The sequence below is a fragment of the Lepidochelys kempii genome, chromosome 2 (assembly GCF_965140285.1).
Source record: "Lepidochelys kempii isolate rLepKem1 chromosome 2, rLepKem1.hap1, whole genome shotgun sequence".
NCBI lineage: Eukaryota > Metazoa > Chordata > Testudines > Cheloniidae > Lepidochelys > Lepidochelys kempii.
The window spans coordinates 33,201,745-33,220,369 of NC_136381.1; the positions used below are offsets into that span (position 1 = coordinate 33,201,745).

General features: G+C 38.3%; 1 protein-coding gene across 1 annotated transcript in view; it reads left to right on the top strand.

The window, feature by feature from the left end:
• The window catches only part of EIF3E (eukaryotic translation initiation factor 3 subunit E), a 58,432-nt gene that overhangs the window by 17,266 nt on the left and 22,541 nt on the right, over positions 1-18,625 (top strand). Inside the window, exons 4-7 of the mRNA XM_073330322.2 lie at positions 4,288-4,330; positions 4,857-4,961; positions 7,866-7,991; positions 12,052-12,176. Of these exons, the coding sequence (XP_073186423.1) occupies positions 4,288-4,330; positions 4,857-4,961; positions 7,866-7,991; positions 12,052-12,176 (399 nt within the window). The remainder of the gene's footprint in view (positions 1-4,287; positions 4,331-4,856; positions 4,962-7,865; positions 7,992-12,051; positions 12,177-18,625) is intronic.

Consider the following 18,625-nt stretch of genomic DNA (forward strand, 5'->3'; position numbering starts at 1 on the left):
ACCAGGGTATATTTGTAAACCGCTCCCTGCTTCTCACCTACATATTGGACCCCTGTTCCCATAGCTTGCAGAGCAAACAGGAAAGTTTCACTGGAGCTTTTCTTAATCACTGAAGCTCACAGACGGAAAAATCTCCTGCTCCCAGCCAGCATGCAGACAAGATCTGTGCTGAGGCAGTTGAGAACACCCCAGAGCACACCCTCTCTCCCACAAGCTATTTTACTTGTGAGGGCTCAGCTGCATAAGAGATACCAACCAGTTGCTGTGACCTCTGATACAAATGATTTAGTTGTCTGCAGTGACTATAGCTTGCTCAGTCTGTGCGGTCAATCCCGTTCCCTGGAAGATGGGCTTGCCTTCTTTCCCCTTCCAGGCATCCCACAGGAGGCCATGAAATGGCTGTTTTCTTTAGGGAGGCATGCAGGACACATGCCTGCAGACTGTTGTTTCAGACTCCCAGGTAAAGCACTCTCCCCCTCACAGGAGCTCCTTACCCTTTGTCTCGGGGTTTGGCCCAGGGACTGGTGACTATGTTGCTCACAATCAGTTAAATGAAGGAGAAATCTCTAAAACTGGGGCTTTGAGCATGGTACCTCAGACTTGGCTAACCTTCCCAGAATTAAGCACACAAATGAGGGTCTAACTTTACAGGTGCTTATGTTTTTTAGAGAATGAAAGACCTGTTTGGTTTTTTTAACTTGGAAATGGAAAGAGAGCTTTAGTTTTTTCTCACCTGTTTTGAGGGTGCGAGTAAGGTGACGTGAAAATTCCTTGGACTAAGGACTAAAAGGTCTTCATTAATCTGCCTGCTGCAACTTCCTTAGTAAAGGGCATAATCATATCAGCTGACAGAGTATTCCTGCCAAACCCACAGACTGGAGAAATAAGATCATCACTCAAACTCAACTTTAATACATCCACATAAGCCTTGAGAGTATTCTCTTGTCTGCATTCTCTTATCGTGGAGGTCGTTATTCAACTCGGAGGCCATTGTTGAGCATGTTCCTAAATAAATAAATTACATAAATCTACCTTTAATGAGATTTCGTTAGCAACTTTCCATGACTGATGCATCACCTAAGATGTGCTGACATTCAAACTTCCAAAGACTTTTCTGGGGACAACTGTTGCGCCATGGTAAGAAACCAGAGTTGCAGAATATCACCTGATATCCTTCCAAATATTTTGTTGATAAGCTCTTTGGGGAGTGTAGAGACAAAGCAGTCACTGAGCACTGATGCTTTAGACACTGGATTAAGTCCCTCCCTCCCAGTGGGAGAGTCTTCAAACAACCGTATCTCTTTGTTCCCTTTGAAGCCATTTTTCTTTCCAGTATAAAGATTGCCCATTAGGAGGAAGCCATTGCTCATTTTTCTGAGAGTTGGAATACCACGGCTGAGATTCTCTGGAAAACCATCCAACCCTTAAAGTTTCTCTCTTGAGCTTCCAAAGGTGGGGAAGCTTTCTCCTCCCAATGAGGGGTGCTTCTCATGGGAGTAAACTACCCAAGCAAATGGGTGCTTGACACAATCAGGGAAGGATATTCAACAGAACTCTCACATTGTCCCAGGAACAAGATTATCCTTTTCCCAAAAGTAAATTAAAATAAACCATGCTCAACAAGAACCTTTGTATCTGAAGAGGAAGGGTTCAGTAGTCCATCTCCTACACATTAGAGAACTAGAACCATAGAGAGAGAGATTTTGAAAAGGGCACAAAATTATTTGTGGTACAAAGAGAAACAATGGTATACAGTCCAGTTTTTTATATCTCAGGTCTCTCAACAAGGAGATTGATATTCCAGGGGAAATACTCTAATGCTATCATTACAGCATTGTTCCCCAAACTTCAGAATATGAAAATAAACCTCTTAGAGATCTATTAAGGATATGATTGGGGTGAGTCACATGGATACATCAGCTTCTGCTACAATAAGAAGCATTTTCAATAGAATACATCCCTTTTGGACTTGTAAATTCTGCCTGGGTATTAATGAATACCATGTGATCCCTCCCTTCATGTGAAAGGGATACTACCCTTGTCTGGCCAGTCTTCTCATTATGTTACATAGGGCCCAGCCACCATTGATACCAATCTTTAGAAACATGGCAGTGTTTGGAAGAAATGTGTAATGGAACAGGGTGCCCCAATAGCCCTTATGCTTCTTTCAATTCTCTGTGGGTAAGTTGAATTCTCCCTCCCAGTGGATTATTTATGGCTTTATACAGTCCACTATAAAGACTGTCTGATGTGGAGAGAACTGAAGGAAAATTTTGTTTTGTCTGTGAATTTTCATTCTAGGACCTTTTGTGTCACAGGCAGTCTCTCCCACAGAGGACTGCATTATGTCCAGGGTTTTTTCTAGCTGTTGCTCACATTTGAAAGGAGGAAGGTTTTCCTCTGAGAAATCCCTACATTTCATGTCAGTGTGCTGCTGCAAATCATTTGAGTTGAATAACAATATTAAATTTTTATATAGTATGTTTCCAATGCTGAAAAATATTATCGTTTGGGAGAGTTCATCCTGACGGACTGTCCTAAGCCCAGGCTTGGAACAAAAATCTGGCCTGTTTCCAGTTGCTGTGGGATTAGGAAATGATCCATTGTCAAGACTGTTTGATGTGGAGGACCCTAAAATGAAAATTCACAGCTAAGTCAATTATCCTTGTCCCCGTTGCTCTTGTAAATGAAGTATCAATAACTGCACAGTTTTGATCAATTCCGTATCTTTATTTTTTCAGCTTTTAAAATGTTAATGTATATTCGACCTTTTGAGTAAGTCTTTGTATATAGTCTGAGTTTAAAAAAAATATTTTTTTAAAATCTGTTTTGCACATATCCAAACTGTAGTTGCTCTGAACAAGTCATGGCTAATTTCTGGTACAACACCAAAGATAGTAAAAAGTCCTTGGCTTGTTTATAGTTTCCTGGAGATCCTTGAAAAATACTGGTGGTCTCAAATTTGTAAATTGATAAACATCCTGAATGAATATTAATTTGTCTATAAAGTGCTTTAAGATCCTTTGGAAGTAATTTCATAAATGCAGTATAATGTTGTTAATTGATTTGAATGCAAAACTCCCCCATGCCCAAGTTCTTAGTATGCAGGGGGTTGTTTCTTATTAACGGCATGGTTGTTTTTTCAGCTAACAGTGGCAGTAGTGCAGCGCACAGTTGTGTTTCTTAAAAAATGCAAGTCCATTTTTCTCACCTTCTAATAACTTGCTGAGAAGCTAAGCTGTTTCTCTGCATCACTCTTTACTGCAGTGGATATTAGGGAGCTGTCTACATTGGACCTGCTCTCTTTCTGGTAATAAAGATGAAGTGCTGCCAGAGATTGAGGTGTCGGAAGTAGAAGTGCTGGAACAAATTGATGATTTAACGAGTTGCCAGACCCAGAAGGTATATATTAAAGAGTTCTGAAAAATCTGAAACATGACCAGCTAGCAAAAATGTACAGTCCCATTAAGAAGAGCTACTGTATTGGAGGGTACCAAATGTTGTACCTGTATATTAAAAAAAAAAGTTCTAGGGGTGATCTGGGGAAGACCAGTAAGCCTTGCATCTCTTCTTGGTAAATTGATGGAAACAAGGGAGTTCCGAGAAAGGTGATGAGAAAGATAAGAGTAGGGACATGGAAAACTCTCCTGTATAGAACAGTTGAAAAGATTGGGGTTGTTTACCTAAGAAATCAGATTAATAAGAGGGGACATGATAAAAGCTTATAAAATCATGAGTGGTAGAGAATGAAGCTTGGGTGCTTCTCTTCTCTTTGTTGCATAACAAGGGGACACTCAGTGAAATGGAAAGGTGCAAATTCAGAACTGACCAAAGGGAAATATTTTTTCACCAGCTGCATAATTAGATAGAACTCAGTTGACTTAGAATGTAATTTGAGTCCAAAGGCGAATGGCTCCGCTGTAGTCCATGGTAGTTTTGCCACTGAGTTCAGTGGGTCTGGGACATCATCCCAAGAACTTATCAATATTTGGAGGGATTGGACGTTTATATGGAGAACAAGAATATCCAGAGTTGTTATGGTGAATGTGAAATTCTTTTAGTTCGTTTGACAGCACATCATGGCTATTCAGATTCACAATTTATTCCGTATACTCAGTCCCCTGGGTTTGTGTGGGCCTTTCACACAGCAACAGATTATAGGGATACTCAGGAGAAGTTTAAAAAAGAGACTGTTGTGTGTTCCTTTTAATAGCTTTATTTAGTATTACACATTAACTTGTGATGGTCAGCTTAAACCTGTTTTACAGATCTTTATTTTTGTTACAGGGATGGTCGAATGCTCTTTGATTATCTAGCTGACAAGCATGGTGTAAGTTTTTTTTTATTATTATTTTATTTTTACATTTTTAAATACGTAAGAGTAACAGGCTAAATTATATTCAATCCAACAGTCCTGCAATATCAAGAACATGGCATCCTGGCCTATCTCTCTAGCTTAAATGTAGCTGATGTGCAAAACTTCTTGCATGAAAATGTTTAAAAGCTTAAATTGAACTAAATGTGTTACAAACTTATAAAAGCAAGGAAATCTGGATATTAATTGCATCCTTAAAACTTGTGGTTATGCTTAATTATTGTAGTACCTTCTTCTAACATTAGTGTTATTACTGTATTCGGCAGAATGGATAAAGGATGAAGTAATTATTTCAGTTTCAGTGTTTTAGTTTCTCTGGTCACTGCTATCATTGCACTTATCATCCAAAGACCCTGAAGCTCTTTACAGGCTACTTACGTATTTGTAATTAAATGTGACTACCCACTATTGAGTCATTTCACAACCCATTGCCATTACATCTCTTTCATAATGAAGACAAACATTTTGTATTCTTTCTCAGTTTAGACAGGAGTACCTAGACACTCTCTACAGGTATGCAAAGTTCCAGTATGAATGTGGCAACTATTCAGGAGCTGCAGAATATCTCTACTTTTTTAGGGTTTTGGTAAGTAGTTGTTTTTTTCTTAAGTATTTAGGCCACTTTGTTTTCTGTAAAAATTCTAAATATCCTGATTATAAACTTCCTGAGACAATTATTCAGTACAAGAGGAATACTGAAAAGATACACAAGCTCAGAATTAGTGATTCTAATTAGTTATTTGCTAACAGTTTCGTATTCTGTTTGTGATTATAGGGGGAAACTCTGGTCTGTGTAAGTAATCTATTTAGATTGCAAGATCCTTTTGTCAGGGGACATGTCTTCATTTGCATCTTGCACAATGCCAAGAGCACAAATAATATGATACTGTGTAGTAACTGTTGGGAAATAACTTTTCAGTCACTAAGTCACGTTCATCGGTTCTGTTCTTGAGATCAGATAGCACATTCTATTTACAAGAATTCTGCTCTGCTAGAAGTAAATGTAAAACACCTGCCTAATTTCAAGAATGGAAAAGTGAAACAGAAACGTTTCTCAGTATGTCATATGCATGAATAGACCAACACCTAGTTTGTATGTTTAAGTCTTATCACACCTCACTATGATCTTGAGAATTGCAATGTTAAAAATGAACAATTAGCAAAATTTTCAAGTGCTAATTTTTGTTCTAATTTAAGTTTTAAAATTTTAAAAGTTGTAACTAATTGTATTAGATTCTTCCTGTTTCTTCCTATAAATCTAAACTGGAAGAGTATTATAAACTGTAACAACTAAGCATAAGCATTTGCAATCTAATTCCTGTGCACAAAAAGTGGTGGTGAAAGGTTTACAGGTAAATTGAAAGTAATCAGTGATTACAGCTTCCTATCGAGAATTCCATCTGTCTTCCCTTGAATATTATGGAGGATTTAGAAGAGTAAAAGTTGTGCTTTAGAAATGTTAACAGCTTAAACAAGGATTGTAGAACCAGAGCCATGGTTTCATTACAACTACATGAAAAGAGTTGGTTATTCATATCATTTGTTAATGCTGGGAGTGAATTTTGAGAATGAAGATTTAGTGTCTTGTTAGAATCCCAGCACAGTAAATTTATTGTTGCTGGTCAGTGAGTGACTGTGCTGTTTTGCTAGCAAATGGAAATTTAAGGTAACTGCTGGAAAATCCAGATATTGAAACTATTCTAGCATATCCATCACTGAAAGCCGTTCTCTATGAAGAGCCAACTGTAATGACCTGGAGTTGAGCCAAATAGTGCACATGAACCTTAGCAGCAAAAAATTCCTGCTAAAGTGCAGCAAAAAGCTTTTCACATTGTCACTTGGAGCATGTGTAGTTCTAATAACATGTCCCTTTCTAGAATGTATGAATGGTATTTGCAAAGTAATTCGTAGTAATTGTGTATATTTACTGTATTTTATTTCTTGCCGTTAATCTATATTTCTGTTTTATTATATTCTATATTTTATTTAATCTTTTGGATTAAATTCAGTGGTTCTGGAATAAATCAGACACTACTTATTCTGTTAATTGGTTACAATTAGATGTTAAGTGGGTTCCAAAGCAAATAACTAATAGTTTTCACAACAATAATACAATGTTCATTTATCAAAATAAGGCTGAAAGAGTAGGGAGAACATATTTCAGTATTGAGATAGCTTTTGACAGGAGGAATCTTGTGACCCATTACTCATCAAACCTTTTTATACAATAACCTGTTCAATGAAATGTACATTTTATGTGTTTGCAGAGAACTATTTTTTGTGTTTTGTTTCGGATAGAGATGCTATTTCATGGGCAGTTGTCCTAAATCCTCTCCTTTGTGTTTCAGAATTTGAGCATGTTAAAAATAAAATGCTATAATTTGTTCTTAAAAATTAGTCTTGAAAGCAGTTTTAGTAAAAATAATGTGTGCTTCTGGTTAAGTCTTGAGCGGATACTTATGTTACTCCTTTTGGTGGGAGAAGATTCATTTAAAGTAATAGTTAGTGAAACATAAGCCATGAAAGAACCATTGTAACTATGATCTGAGATTAGAATTTGACACTCTGAATGACCTAGTGTAGTTCAGTATTGTATAAACTAAACCTGATTGACCCGAGAACTACCCTTACTTGAAACAAACTTGGTGAACTGCTCTGAGAAAAATAGCTTTCAGGGGGGTTGGATATGGCCAGGGACATACTGCCTAATTTAGTAGGACATGTTTCTTTTGCCACATGATTTTATCTGAAAGGATTTTCTACTTCTTTCTGGTGGTCTTTGCATATTCTCACTTGGGGGATGTGGTTCTCCAAGGGCCATTGAGTTTTGGGAACCTCTTCTAAAAGCATTGCTTGTTAAGGCTGCATGAGCAGCTCTGTATGGCACCAAACATTCGGAGCTAAAGTTATTAAAGTGCCAAGTGGTCACCAACCATTTCAGTTCTTTTTCTGGTTTGCTGTCATTTTGGGTACCATCACTGTGTGCCTGGAATCTTGCTTTTTGTGTTTTTTTTTTTTACCAGACTTTTTTGTTTTATAAGGAGCAGTTCTAATATAGTTAATAGTTTTGTTAGTCCTGAAATGGTTTTAGATCAGTGGTCCCCAAACTTTTTACCTCGCGCCCTGCCCTTCCCTGAAGCCAGGGCCAGGAGTGGGGTCATGACTCCAGGAGGGCGGGATGTGGCTAGGGTGAGGGGGGCTCAGGCTGGGGCCACAGCTGGGGGTGGGGCCCTGGGTGCAGGGCTAGGAGTAGAGCTCAGTGGAGCTCGCTGTCCGCCCCATTGGGGGCTGGCCTAGCCCCCAGTTGCACCCCCATGAATGGCGCGATATTTTTTATTAACCAGTTTTGTTATTTAGAAAAACTTAGGCCAAGTGAGTGTGTGGAATTTGATATTTTAAAAAATTGTACCAGCAGGTATCTAATACATTTGACCAAGTAAAAGTGTTAAATTATTGTGCTTATTGTAACTTTGTTTACTACTTTGAACAGGTTCCATCAACAGATAGAAATGCTTTGAGCTCACTCTGGGGAAAACTGGCATCTGAAATTTTAATGCAGAACTGGGATGCAGCCATGGAAGATCTTACAAGATTGAAAGAGACTGTAGATAATAATGTGAGTTAAAATTTGAGCATATTAGTAAATTTAAGGTGAAGGACGGACAGGCTAAGAAAAACATGAAGAAATTTTGCTATTTAAAAACACTATCTCTTTTTTTGAGCTTTCTCATACTTTGCTCTGAGGAGAAGCTATGGTTGACATTGCCAAGAAGTATTTGCATCGTGAGCCTTGTCCAATCCTCTTCTGTTGAAGAGAAGATCACAAGTGTGGGCTTTTTTGGGGCAGTAGAAAAGGGGAAAAGAGCAAAAGGAGTTAAAGAGGGTCCTGGAAGACTCCTTGAGAAGAGACTGTAGCGATTCAGACATACGTGGGATTTTAGTACAAAATCTAAGCCACAAGGAGGAAATAAATGAATTTCAGGAGATTGTTTGTATAGACACTGATTTATTGAAATTAGTGCAATAAAATATTTTATTTGAATTGTCATATAAGTAAAAATCTTACTCCTTAAAATTGTTCACGCTTCCCTTTCATCCAATTTGAAAATGTTTGTGAATTTGAAAGATGCTTCCCTTAAACTAAAATTAAGATAAATCCCTATCGTACAGGCCTGTCTGCAGCCTCCAGAAGGATGAAATTAAGCGTGGGGTATCGTCTACATGCTGGGGCATCACAGCATGTAGAAGTTGTTTTCTGGTTGAGTACTGAATAGTATTACTATTTCCTGTCTCCATAAGGCATGACGATGCATTACAATTTTCAAGGCCACTTTGGACACAAAAATAACATCTGTCTGAAAACAGTATAAACTAATCTGTGTTCACTACCTGATAAAGATTTGAGAAAATTTCTTTATTTTTGTTTTCAGTATTTGTCATAACTTTGTTCAGTTAGTTTCTTCTGTCTTTTGAAGAAAGGGGATCCTGGCGTTAGCCTCTAAGTAGCTGTTGTAATCTCCCTAAGAGACTGGGCTTTAAGGAAGTCAATCAGTAGTTCTAACACTAATATTTCAAGAGCTATCTGGAAGTGCTATTTCTGCAAATGATGACAAAAATATAGTGTAGTTCAGCAGATTGGGAAATCTGGCACTTAATTTTACCTATGTTACCTGTAGTTTGTGGGTATCCATCACTGTTATGTTTGAATTGTCACAAGGATATCTGTTGTATTTGATTTGCTATTGGGAATATGCTGTCCATCTTGTCTTAAGAGATAGGATTGATTGGGCAACTTCAAAGGGGCTTGGATTTTTCCTTAAGTCAGAGTTGCATTTATATGTCATAGCATGGAAGAATAGCTCTACTATTCTTACAGCATAATTTGACTTCCACTACAACACAGTTAACACTTCGGTAACACATTCCTTTAAAAGAAAAAGAGTACTTGTGGCACCTTAGAGACTAACCAATTTATTTGAGCATGAGCTTTCGTGAGCTACAGCTCACTTCATCGGATGCACACCGTGGAAACTGCAGCAGACTTTATATACACACAGAGAATATGAAACAATACCTCCTCCCACCCCACTGTCCTGCTGGTAATAGCTTATCTAAAGTGATCATCAAGTTGGGCCATTTCCAGCACAAATCCAGGTTTTCTCACCCTCCACCCCCCCCTCCTCCCCACACACACACACACAAATTCACTCTCCAACTGTGCCCACATATCTATTCAGGGGACACCATCACAGGGCCTAATAACATCAGCCACACTATCAGAGGCTCGTTCACCTGCACATCCACCAATGTGATATATGCCATCATGTGCCAGCAGTGCCCCTCTGCCATATACATTGGTCAAACTGGACAGTCTCTACGTAAAAGAATAAATGGACACAAATCAGATGTCAAGAATTATAACATTCATAAACCAGTCGGAGAACACTTCGATCTCTCTGGTCACGCAATCACAGACATGAAGGTCGCTATCTTAAAACAAAAAAACTTCAAATCCAGACTCCAGCGAGAAACTGCTGAATTGGAATTCATTTGCAAATTGGATACTATTAATTTAGGCTTAAATAGAGACTGGGAGTGGCTAAGTCATTATGCAAGGTAGCCTATTTCCCCTTGTTTTTTCCTACCCCCCCCAGGCGTTCTGGTTTAACTTGGATTTAAACTTGGAGAGTGGTCAGTTTGGATGAGCTATTGCCAGCAGGAGAGTGAGTTTGTGTGTGTGTGTCCCTGGAAAAAAAAAAGGGGGGGGGTAAGAGAGCCTGGATTTGTGCTGGACATGGCCCACCTTGATTACCATGCACATTGTAGGGAGAGTGGTCACTTTGGATGAGCTATTACCAGCAGGAGAGTGAGTTTGTGTGTGTGGTTTTTGGGAGGGGGGTGAGGGGGTGAGAGAACCTGGATTTGTGCAGGAAATGGCCCAACTTGATTATCATGCACATTGTTTCATATTCTCTGTGTATATATAAAGTCTGCTGCAGTTTCCACGATATGCATCTGATGAAGTGAGCTGTAGCTCACGAAAGCTTATGCTCTAATAAATTGGTTAGTCTCTAAGGTGCCACAAGTACTCCTTTTCTTTTTGCGAATACAGACTAACACGGCTGTCACTCTGAAACCTGTCATTGTGTAGAGAGTTGTCACTTTGGATGGGCTATTACCAGCAGGAGAGTGAATTTGTGTGGGGGGGGCTGGAGGGTGAGAAAACCTGGATTTGTGCTGGAAATGGCCCAACTTGATGATCACTTTAGATAAGCTATTACCAGCAGGACAGTGGGGTGGGAGGAGGTATTGTTTCATATTCTCTGTGTGTATATAAAGTCTGCTGCAGTTTCTACGGTATGCATCCGATGAAGTGAGCTGTAGCTCACGAAAGCTCATGCTCAAATAAATTGGTTAGTCTCTAAGGTGCCACAAGTACTCCTTTTCTTTTTGCGAATACAGACTAACACGGCTGTTACTCTGAAACATTCCTTTAAGAAATTAATTAACAGTGGTAACTAAAAATATATGAAAATTGTGACAGAGTACAGGAAACTTGTTTAAAGTATTTGTTAGGAGAAATATGGAAAAAATTGTAGTTTTCTCTATAGTAACTTAGTAATGTGGAGTGGTCATAAGTGTGTGTGTGTGTAAGTATGTAGATGGTGAAATGACACTACACAAAGTTTGCTATGTTTCTACAACTATGCCACCACAACATTCACTCTTGAAGTGAGCAGTATTCACTCATGATTCTGGTGACTACCATTGTTAGTCTGAGGGAAAATCTGGCTGCTGGACTGTTTGTCAGATATCTACTACTTCAGTTTCTGACAGTGGCACTGATTGCCAAAAAATGACCTGAGAAGAGTGGGTTGATTTACGGTGTCCTTTCTGTGATTCTGAGAGAGAAACTATTTCAGAGCTGGCTATTTTTTAAGTGATTTACCCTCTAAATGGAAATCTTGAAGGTTTTAGTACATTTTTAAATGTGTTATTCATTGTCTAGGTGGGTGGCAGCTGATGCCAGGCAGGTTCCTCTTCCTCATCTTCTAACCCCTCCCCCCCCCCCCCTTTTAAAGCTTCTGAATCTACATGGTTACAGCAGGTTGTGCTAGACTTTGGTAGCTAGGGGAAATTTCATAAGGAAGAATATCCATTCTAGTACTGTGATCATACTTTTTAATGCTAGGATCACTGGTCTACTGTGCATGGTCATAACCTTGCAGCTTCCATTGTTTGCCAGTCTGCTGGAGGTTGTTGAGTTAACCAGCCAATGAAGTGGTGCTGATGGTGGGAGCTGAAACTCATTATTTTTTGCAGGTGGGGGAGTTGAATCCCTTCCTCTGGCAGATCTGTTACTTAAGTTTAACAATTTTTATTTTATTCCTGGGGTAGGGTGATAATGTTGTATTATCACCCTCTAAGAGTATTGCAGAGCTAAACGAAGTATGTAAATGGCGTAGTGGGGAACAAGGCTAACAGTATGGGAAACACTTGTTCTACACCATCAACCCCTATAAAAGAGGGCCATGAACCAAATTCAGAATGATAGAGGGGAGATGGAGCGTTCTAGACATTACCATCATGATCCAAGGAGAACTTCCATAGTATTGTCATGTTTTCATTGCATCTTATCTGCACCAGTTTAAAATTTTATTTTGTCTTGTTTTCAGTCAGTCAGCTCCCCACTCCAGTCTCTTCAGCAGAGAACATGGCTAATCCATTGGTCTTTGTTCGTGTTCTTCAACCACCCAAAAGGCAGAGACAACATCATTGATCTCTTTCTCTATCAACCACAGTAAGTTGCTTGTAGTGTAGACATTAACCTTGTACTGAGGCAGAAAGTGGGTGTAGGACAAAAATATTTAACAATGGTATGTTCAGCCTTTTCAGCCGAAGGGCCAAACATATTTCAAAAAGATCCAGAGGCTGCATTAAACACTTTATTTGCCTAGGTTCCATCAGAGCTTTTTGAATGCCTAACTTGTTTTTCTTAAGACTGACAGCCCAACAGGGAAGCCAGCAATGGAGCAGCAAGAAAACTATGCTGCTTCCTTCCGTTTTCCCTCCCCTTTGATACAACAGGTTGCCAGTAGGGAAGGGACAGCAGCCATTCATAGCACTCTTATTTCACCCAAACCTTCTGCTAGGGCTGCTGAAGATGTGGTATCTTCTGCTTCCCTCCTTCCCTGCTGTAACTATAGGCCTGATTAACAATTTCATGGTATGGTTCACTTTCAGTTCATAATTATGTACATATTTTCTTGATGGTCCTTGTCAAGGGCCACAGTTGCCCCTGAGCCACAAGTTGGATACAGTTGCTTTAGAATCATAATGTGTGTCTGAGCTGAAGAATGCAATATTTAATATAGACACTGTTATTAGATGTAATGTTTAAACATGTACTTATGTGCTTAGTTTTGTAGAGAAATATTTGCTAACTTGGACATAAAGCCTCCTGAATGAGTTTAGTTATTTATTTTAAAGTAACAGGCCTCTGACTTGAGGCAGCTTCTCCTGCTGGCAAGCTTCCCCTGGTTTGCCATCAGGGAGAGGCATCTGACCAATGTGATGTCCTTCCATTTGCTCTGAGCCACAGAAGAAAGCGGTAATAGGTAGCACACAGCACTACGTGCTGCTGATGAGTCTTGGCACGTATTCCACATCATTGAGGTGGAGCTGGAAAGCTAATTGTGGATTTGGAGAATGCCTTCATATCACTCCAACCGTTCCTGAAACGCTCAGTGGTCAGTTTGGGGAGGAGTTAGCCTCCGTAGCACAGATGCCACTCTGCGCCTCTTCTGAGACTTGTTGTCAAAGAGCTTCAAGTGAGCCAGGAGAGCCTAGCAGGGAAGAATATAGACTGGGGGATATACGGAATTGCTGTGGCAGTCCAGCTGATCCCCACACATGTTATTTCTTCAGCTAGGCACAGGGAAGGCAGAATCTATACCCTCCTCAATTCCCTAGGTTGGATAATTCTCTTCTGCACAGTAAAAAGCATCACAAGCCAAGGAGTCTCAGTAAGTCCCTCAGCAGCTCATGTACAGGTTAAAAAAGAATTGGTGAAAAAAACTTAGTCCTTAGAGGTATGTCTACCCTGCAGTAAAAGACCGACAGCTGGCTTGGGTTAGCTGACTCAGGCTCTCAGATCTTGGGCTGCGGGACTATAAAATTGCAGTGTAGACGTTTGGGCTCGGGCTGGCCCCCTCCCTGCTTGCTTGCGGCGTCTCAGAGCCCGAACTCCAGTCCGAGTCTGGACATGTGCACTGCAGTGTTATAGCCCTGCAATCCAAGCCCCATGAGCCCAAGTCAGCTGACCAGCCCAACCATGGGTCTTTTATTGCAATGTAGACATACCCAAGGAAGTCCACATGAAAGCCCTCTTAATAGATGAACTATCTGGGATCTCTGAGAGAACGTGAGAATCAACATCACTTTAATGGTCAATAGTATTAAAGACTCATAATATATTGGAAATAATTGGTTTCGTCCCCAAAGCGGCAGTGTGAATCAATGAATGCTGTTTTATTTGTTGTTAGCGTTAGTACAGTCTGCCAGATTGTAACCATATTTGGTACAATAAAAATCATTTAAAAATCATAAAATGAAATCTTGGTTACATAATAAAGCTGATACAACTTATATCAGTGCAAGTAAAAACTGTGATGATTGCTGGTTTTAGGTGTGGACTTATTTTGATATATTTCTGAAAAAAGGGCTCTGGTACACCTCTGGTAATCTTGGATGTCATGAATGTGTAGTAGAGCAAGGGGGGTGTAACCTGTTTCCAAGGTCTGTATCACTTTACAGATTAAATCCAGTACCTTGAATTGCACCCAGGAGCTGATGGGAACCCATTGAAGCGAATTGACACAGGCATAATGAGCTTACATGGGCCTGCTTTTCTAAGCACATGGACCAATGCATTCTGCTGTCCCTTATGTAGGACTATCTCATTCCTCTCTGAGAAAAAATGAGGCTGCACTTTGTCAGCCAATCTAATAGGTTGATGAAAAATCCTTTACCTATTAACTTAAATGTCTGGCTCTCCAAGTGCTGGGAGTATTGTTTATCCAGCAGGCCCTCCAAACTGTTGCTCTTTGGCTAAATCTAATTAACATTTTTCTTAAAATTTCCCATCATTGGTGTATCAGCGGTGGTAGCAATTTTGGGAGAGCTAATATAGACCTACTGCCAGCATTTTAACCACCAGCTCTGTGGAGGAGGCTTTAGAGATGGCTTTTGTTAGTTTTCATTCTTACATGTAGAATGCAGATTTAATGTCTTGGATCTAGCTGGGATAATTAAACATGGTGTTGTCAACTTATTTAACTCCAGGTGAATCATCCCAAACCCTTATTTGGCTTAATCTAATCAGTGACCATTAAATTAACCCTTTTACTCTCCATATCAGCGTGTTTGTTTCCATCTCAAACAATTACAACAAAAAATTTAAATTGCAGAAAATATACCATGAAAAGAGATTGTGTCGTGTTAATTGTATTTGGGCTTTATGATGTGGACAGCTGTCCATTATGAACTGCAGACCTCCAGCTAACTTCTCTTATAGCCATGAAACAACCATCATATGGTAACATTTTTCAGTCACTACCGATAAGGAGGACTTGAATTGATGCTTTCAAATACAATTACATTATTTTTATCTTTTGGTCTTGTGATTTACAGTATTTCCTGATGTTAGAGTAATTTTGTGTGTTTTTTATCGTCTATATCTATTTTAATATTTATATTACCATAGTACTCAATGTTCCACTAAAATGTGTAAATTAGTAATAATGTTACATTGTGTTGTACAGCCATGAAAGGAACTAATGTAAAGAGATCAGAAGAGTGTAAGGAGATGCCTAAGATTTCCACAGTTGTGAAGTTTACTAGTTTTATGCACTTAGTTACTTATTAATCTAATATTACTGTAAACGAGCATTAAGCAACAAAGGGATAGTTAATTTAGGAAGAATTCCTTTTCTGTGGATAACAAATAAAGCTAATAAGTATCATATTTGCTACTGTAATATAAATATAGAATGACAATGCACTTTTAAATTGGTTACATCATATGCACTGATAACATTGCCTGATTTCACTTTGAATTCGTAAATGGAGAGAGCTTGTGCTTTTGAATCTCGTCAAGATGTAAAACAATATGTAGGCTATCAAGTAAATAGATGCAATTAGAGATGAAACATTGCCTCAGTGACTTAAGATACAGGTGCTATTGAAAGAATGCATTTGTAACATAATTCTTTGGATATTACTTTTCTGAGTCATAGCAATGCAATCAAATTTTTTTATTTAGCAATTGGATTTTTAATCCTTTTTCCTTGTAACAGCATTATAAGAAATGGACTTAGTTTTCTAGAAAGTTTTCCATTAACTCTTTTCATATGAAGTTCTTTGGGTTACAGGAGCATTTAAAGCTTTTCAGTTTGTTAAACAGTAAAAGAAGGTAGTCTTGAATTAATTAATCTTTTAAATCTTTAATTTTCTTCTACCTGATCAAGGTCCAATAAAGTATAATTAAAATGCTGCTTAGAAAAGACAGCTGCACATCAAAAGCTTTTTTTATAATAAGTAGTTTCTGTCTTGGAGCCTCCAGTTTTTGAACATCTGTTTGCAAGCCACATTTTCATCTCAAACAAAAAATAAGACACTCTTAAATTCTCACACTGAAAACATTAAACACATTATGTTCATTCTCCTGACTTTGGGTGGGTGTCTTACACATCAGTGGTTGATGAGAATGGTGTCATTTTCAAAGCTTTAAATATTTAGAGGAGTTTTGATCCTATTTATCTAATTTTATTTCATAGGTGACTTGAAAAAGTTAAAAAAAGAAATTGCTATGTCTTTGCTAATGTTTACTTATTTTCCCTAATAGCTAAATTAAACTGGGCATTCCAGAACATCATTAAAACAAATTTATTTTGGGGAATCTAGTCACAGCCTTAAATGCTTTGGTTGGCCAGTCTCCCTATCTAATATGATGCATTCATCAGCACGCCAGCCTCAGCTTACAGAGTTTTCTTTTGCTTTATTACAAGTAACATCTAAGATTACTATAACTGAACGACTAGAGAAATTTTATATATATTTTTTTCAATTTTATTTTATTTGGTAGAGCTTTGAGCGTAATCACTTTCACGGTTTTCCCTGCATGTTCAGATCTGACTAGATTGTTTTAAATTGCATTATATGTTTTGGATTTAGTATTAGAGAAGTTTTACTTGTTTGATTTCAAGCAACGAATGTACTTCTGGAGTGCATACATGAGTACATCTTCCTAGGAGAACTAGTTAATATGTGAGGGTTGTGGGGGGGAAACAGTTTTTTGGAGAGAAAACTGAGTGTATTTACATATTTTGAGCTTGTAACTGAAATATAAATATTAAAATATATTTGAAAGGCTTTTTGAGGCTAAAAATATTACCTATTCTTAAAACTTAAAAGGTAAATGAAAGTATCAAATTGTTATATCAGTATGTTATTCCTATTAGGAAACAAGTTATAGAACAGTCTTGAACCCTGAAATTGAAGGAAAATTGGAAGAGTTGTGAATTATTCAGGGGTCTTGGTTTGCTGAATTTTAGAAACTTCTGGAAGGCATGCAGATCATTTAATAAAGCGGTTCCATGTAAAGCTATATAACACTCACCCTATTTTTCATTCTTCAAAGAGCTGAATTTTCTTCAGGTAGTTTCTTAGACCTGGTCTACACTAGAAAATTAGTTCAGCATAACCTCATTGCTCAGGGCTCTAAGCTGCATAGTTAAGCCGACCTAAGTCCCTATGAAGACAGTGCTGTGTTGACAGAAGCATCCTGCCATCAACACAGCTTCCACTTCTTGGGGTGGTGAGTTAGTTATGTTATGAGAATTCCTCCTGTTGGTATAGGTAATATCTACCCTGAAGTGCTACAGCTGCACCACTGTAGCGTTTTAAGTGTAGACAGGCCCTTATTCTAACCGTTGTAAATGTGAAAGCTACTGATGAATGGGTGTTAAATTCATACACTGATGTTTGGTGAGGATCCGTCTTTCTTAGCATGCCTAAAATTAAAAGAAAGTGGTAGGAAACCAGCAGTTGAATGGACTGAAATTATAAACAATTCTGAAGCGTGTAAATGTTGTCGAGGTAAAAAATAGCAAGCTAGCACAGATACATGCCGTCTCTAAAAGTGCTGAAAGTGCTGAAAAATCAAATGTACCATTGAATTAAACTTTATTGAAATAAAAGAGCAGAGCATTGGGATTAATCCTGTAAGTGAGTAATTTTCATTACATTTGTAAAAGAAGTGTAGCCATGATAATGATTTGCTATTCCAGGCCTCTTACAGCTCTTAATAGTCACTTGATTCAAGTCTGCATTTGTCAACCCCCAAAAATCAGATAACTGGCAATGGTATTGTAAAAACTAAATGGCACAGACTTGAACTTGATCAGCATTCAACTTTGTTTACATCATTGCCTTCACTGTAGCACAAAATAATCAATTTTAAGAAATTGAAGAAGTACTTTGCCTTGGATGTATTTGTCCTGAAAGATTTAAGCTCTACTTCTAGGTACTGCAAATAAAGAAATACAGGCAAAATTAAAGGAAGAACTGAAAGTCACTGTTAACACTGATGCAAAATGACCCAATAATGGCTACAAACATTTATTCAGGGAAAAGTGTGGTCTTAATTTAGAGCCTTCTGTTCTAAATATGAAAAGAAGATTTCAGAATATTGTGTCCAGGTTGCTGAAGGTGTATTCCAAGAGTTCAGAGAAAGTATTCCTTTTCGGTTTTTGTATATCATGCCCATTCCCATGGAATTTGATCATCTTTGCCTTTTGATCAGACAACTAACATAAAATGAAACTGCTGCTAGGAGCAGTCACCCTAAACTTCTGTTGTGTAGGTTTTCAGCATGCTAAAGCTTTTTGAATTGGTAGTAAAAACTAGCAGTCCTAAAATACACTGTGAAGTTTAAAAAAGCAAACAAACAAAAAAACCTTTTGCAGTCATCTTTAAGGGTTCCTCCTTTAAAAAAGGATTGATGTTCCAGCTTTCTGAAGACTCTAAGCACCGAAAGGAAGATATTCTCTACATTTACATGCAATTACCAGCAGTATGTTGAAGTTTGCACTAAACACAAGGAGTACTTTTGGTGAAAAAATAGTGTGCTGTTTGTAGAAGGAACTCTACAGATGGGCTCTAAATTTACCAAAATAACGTAAAGGAAGC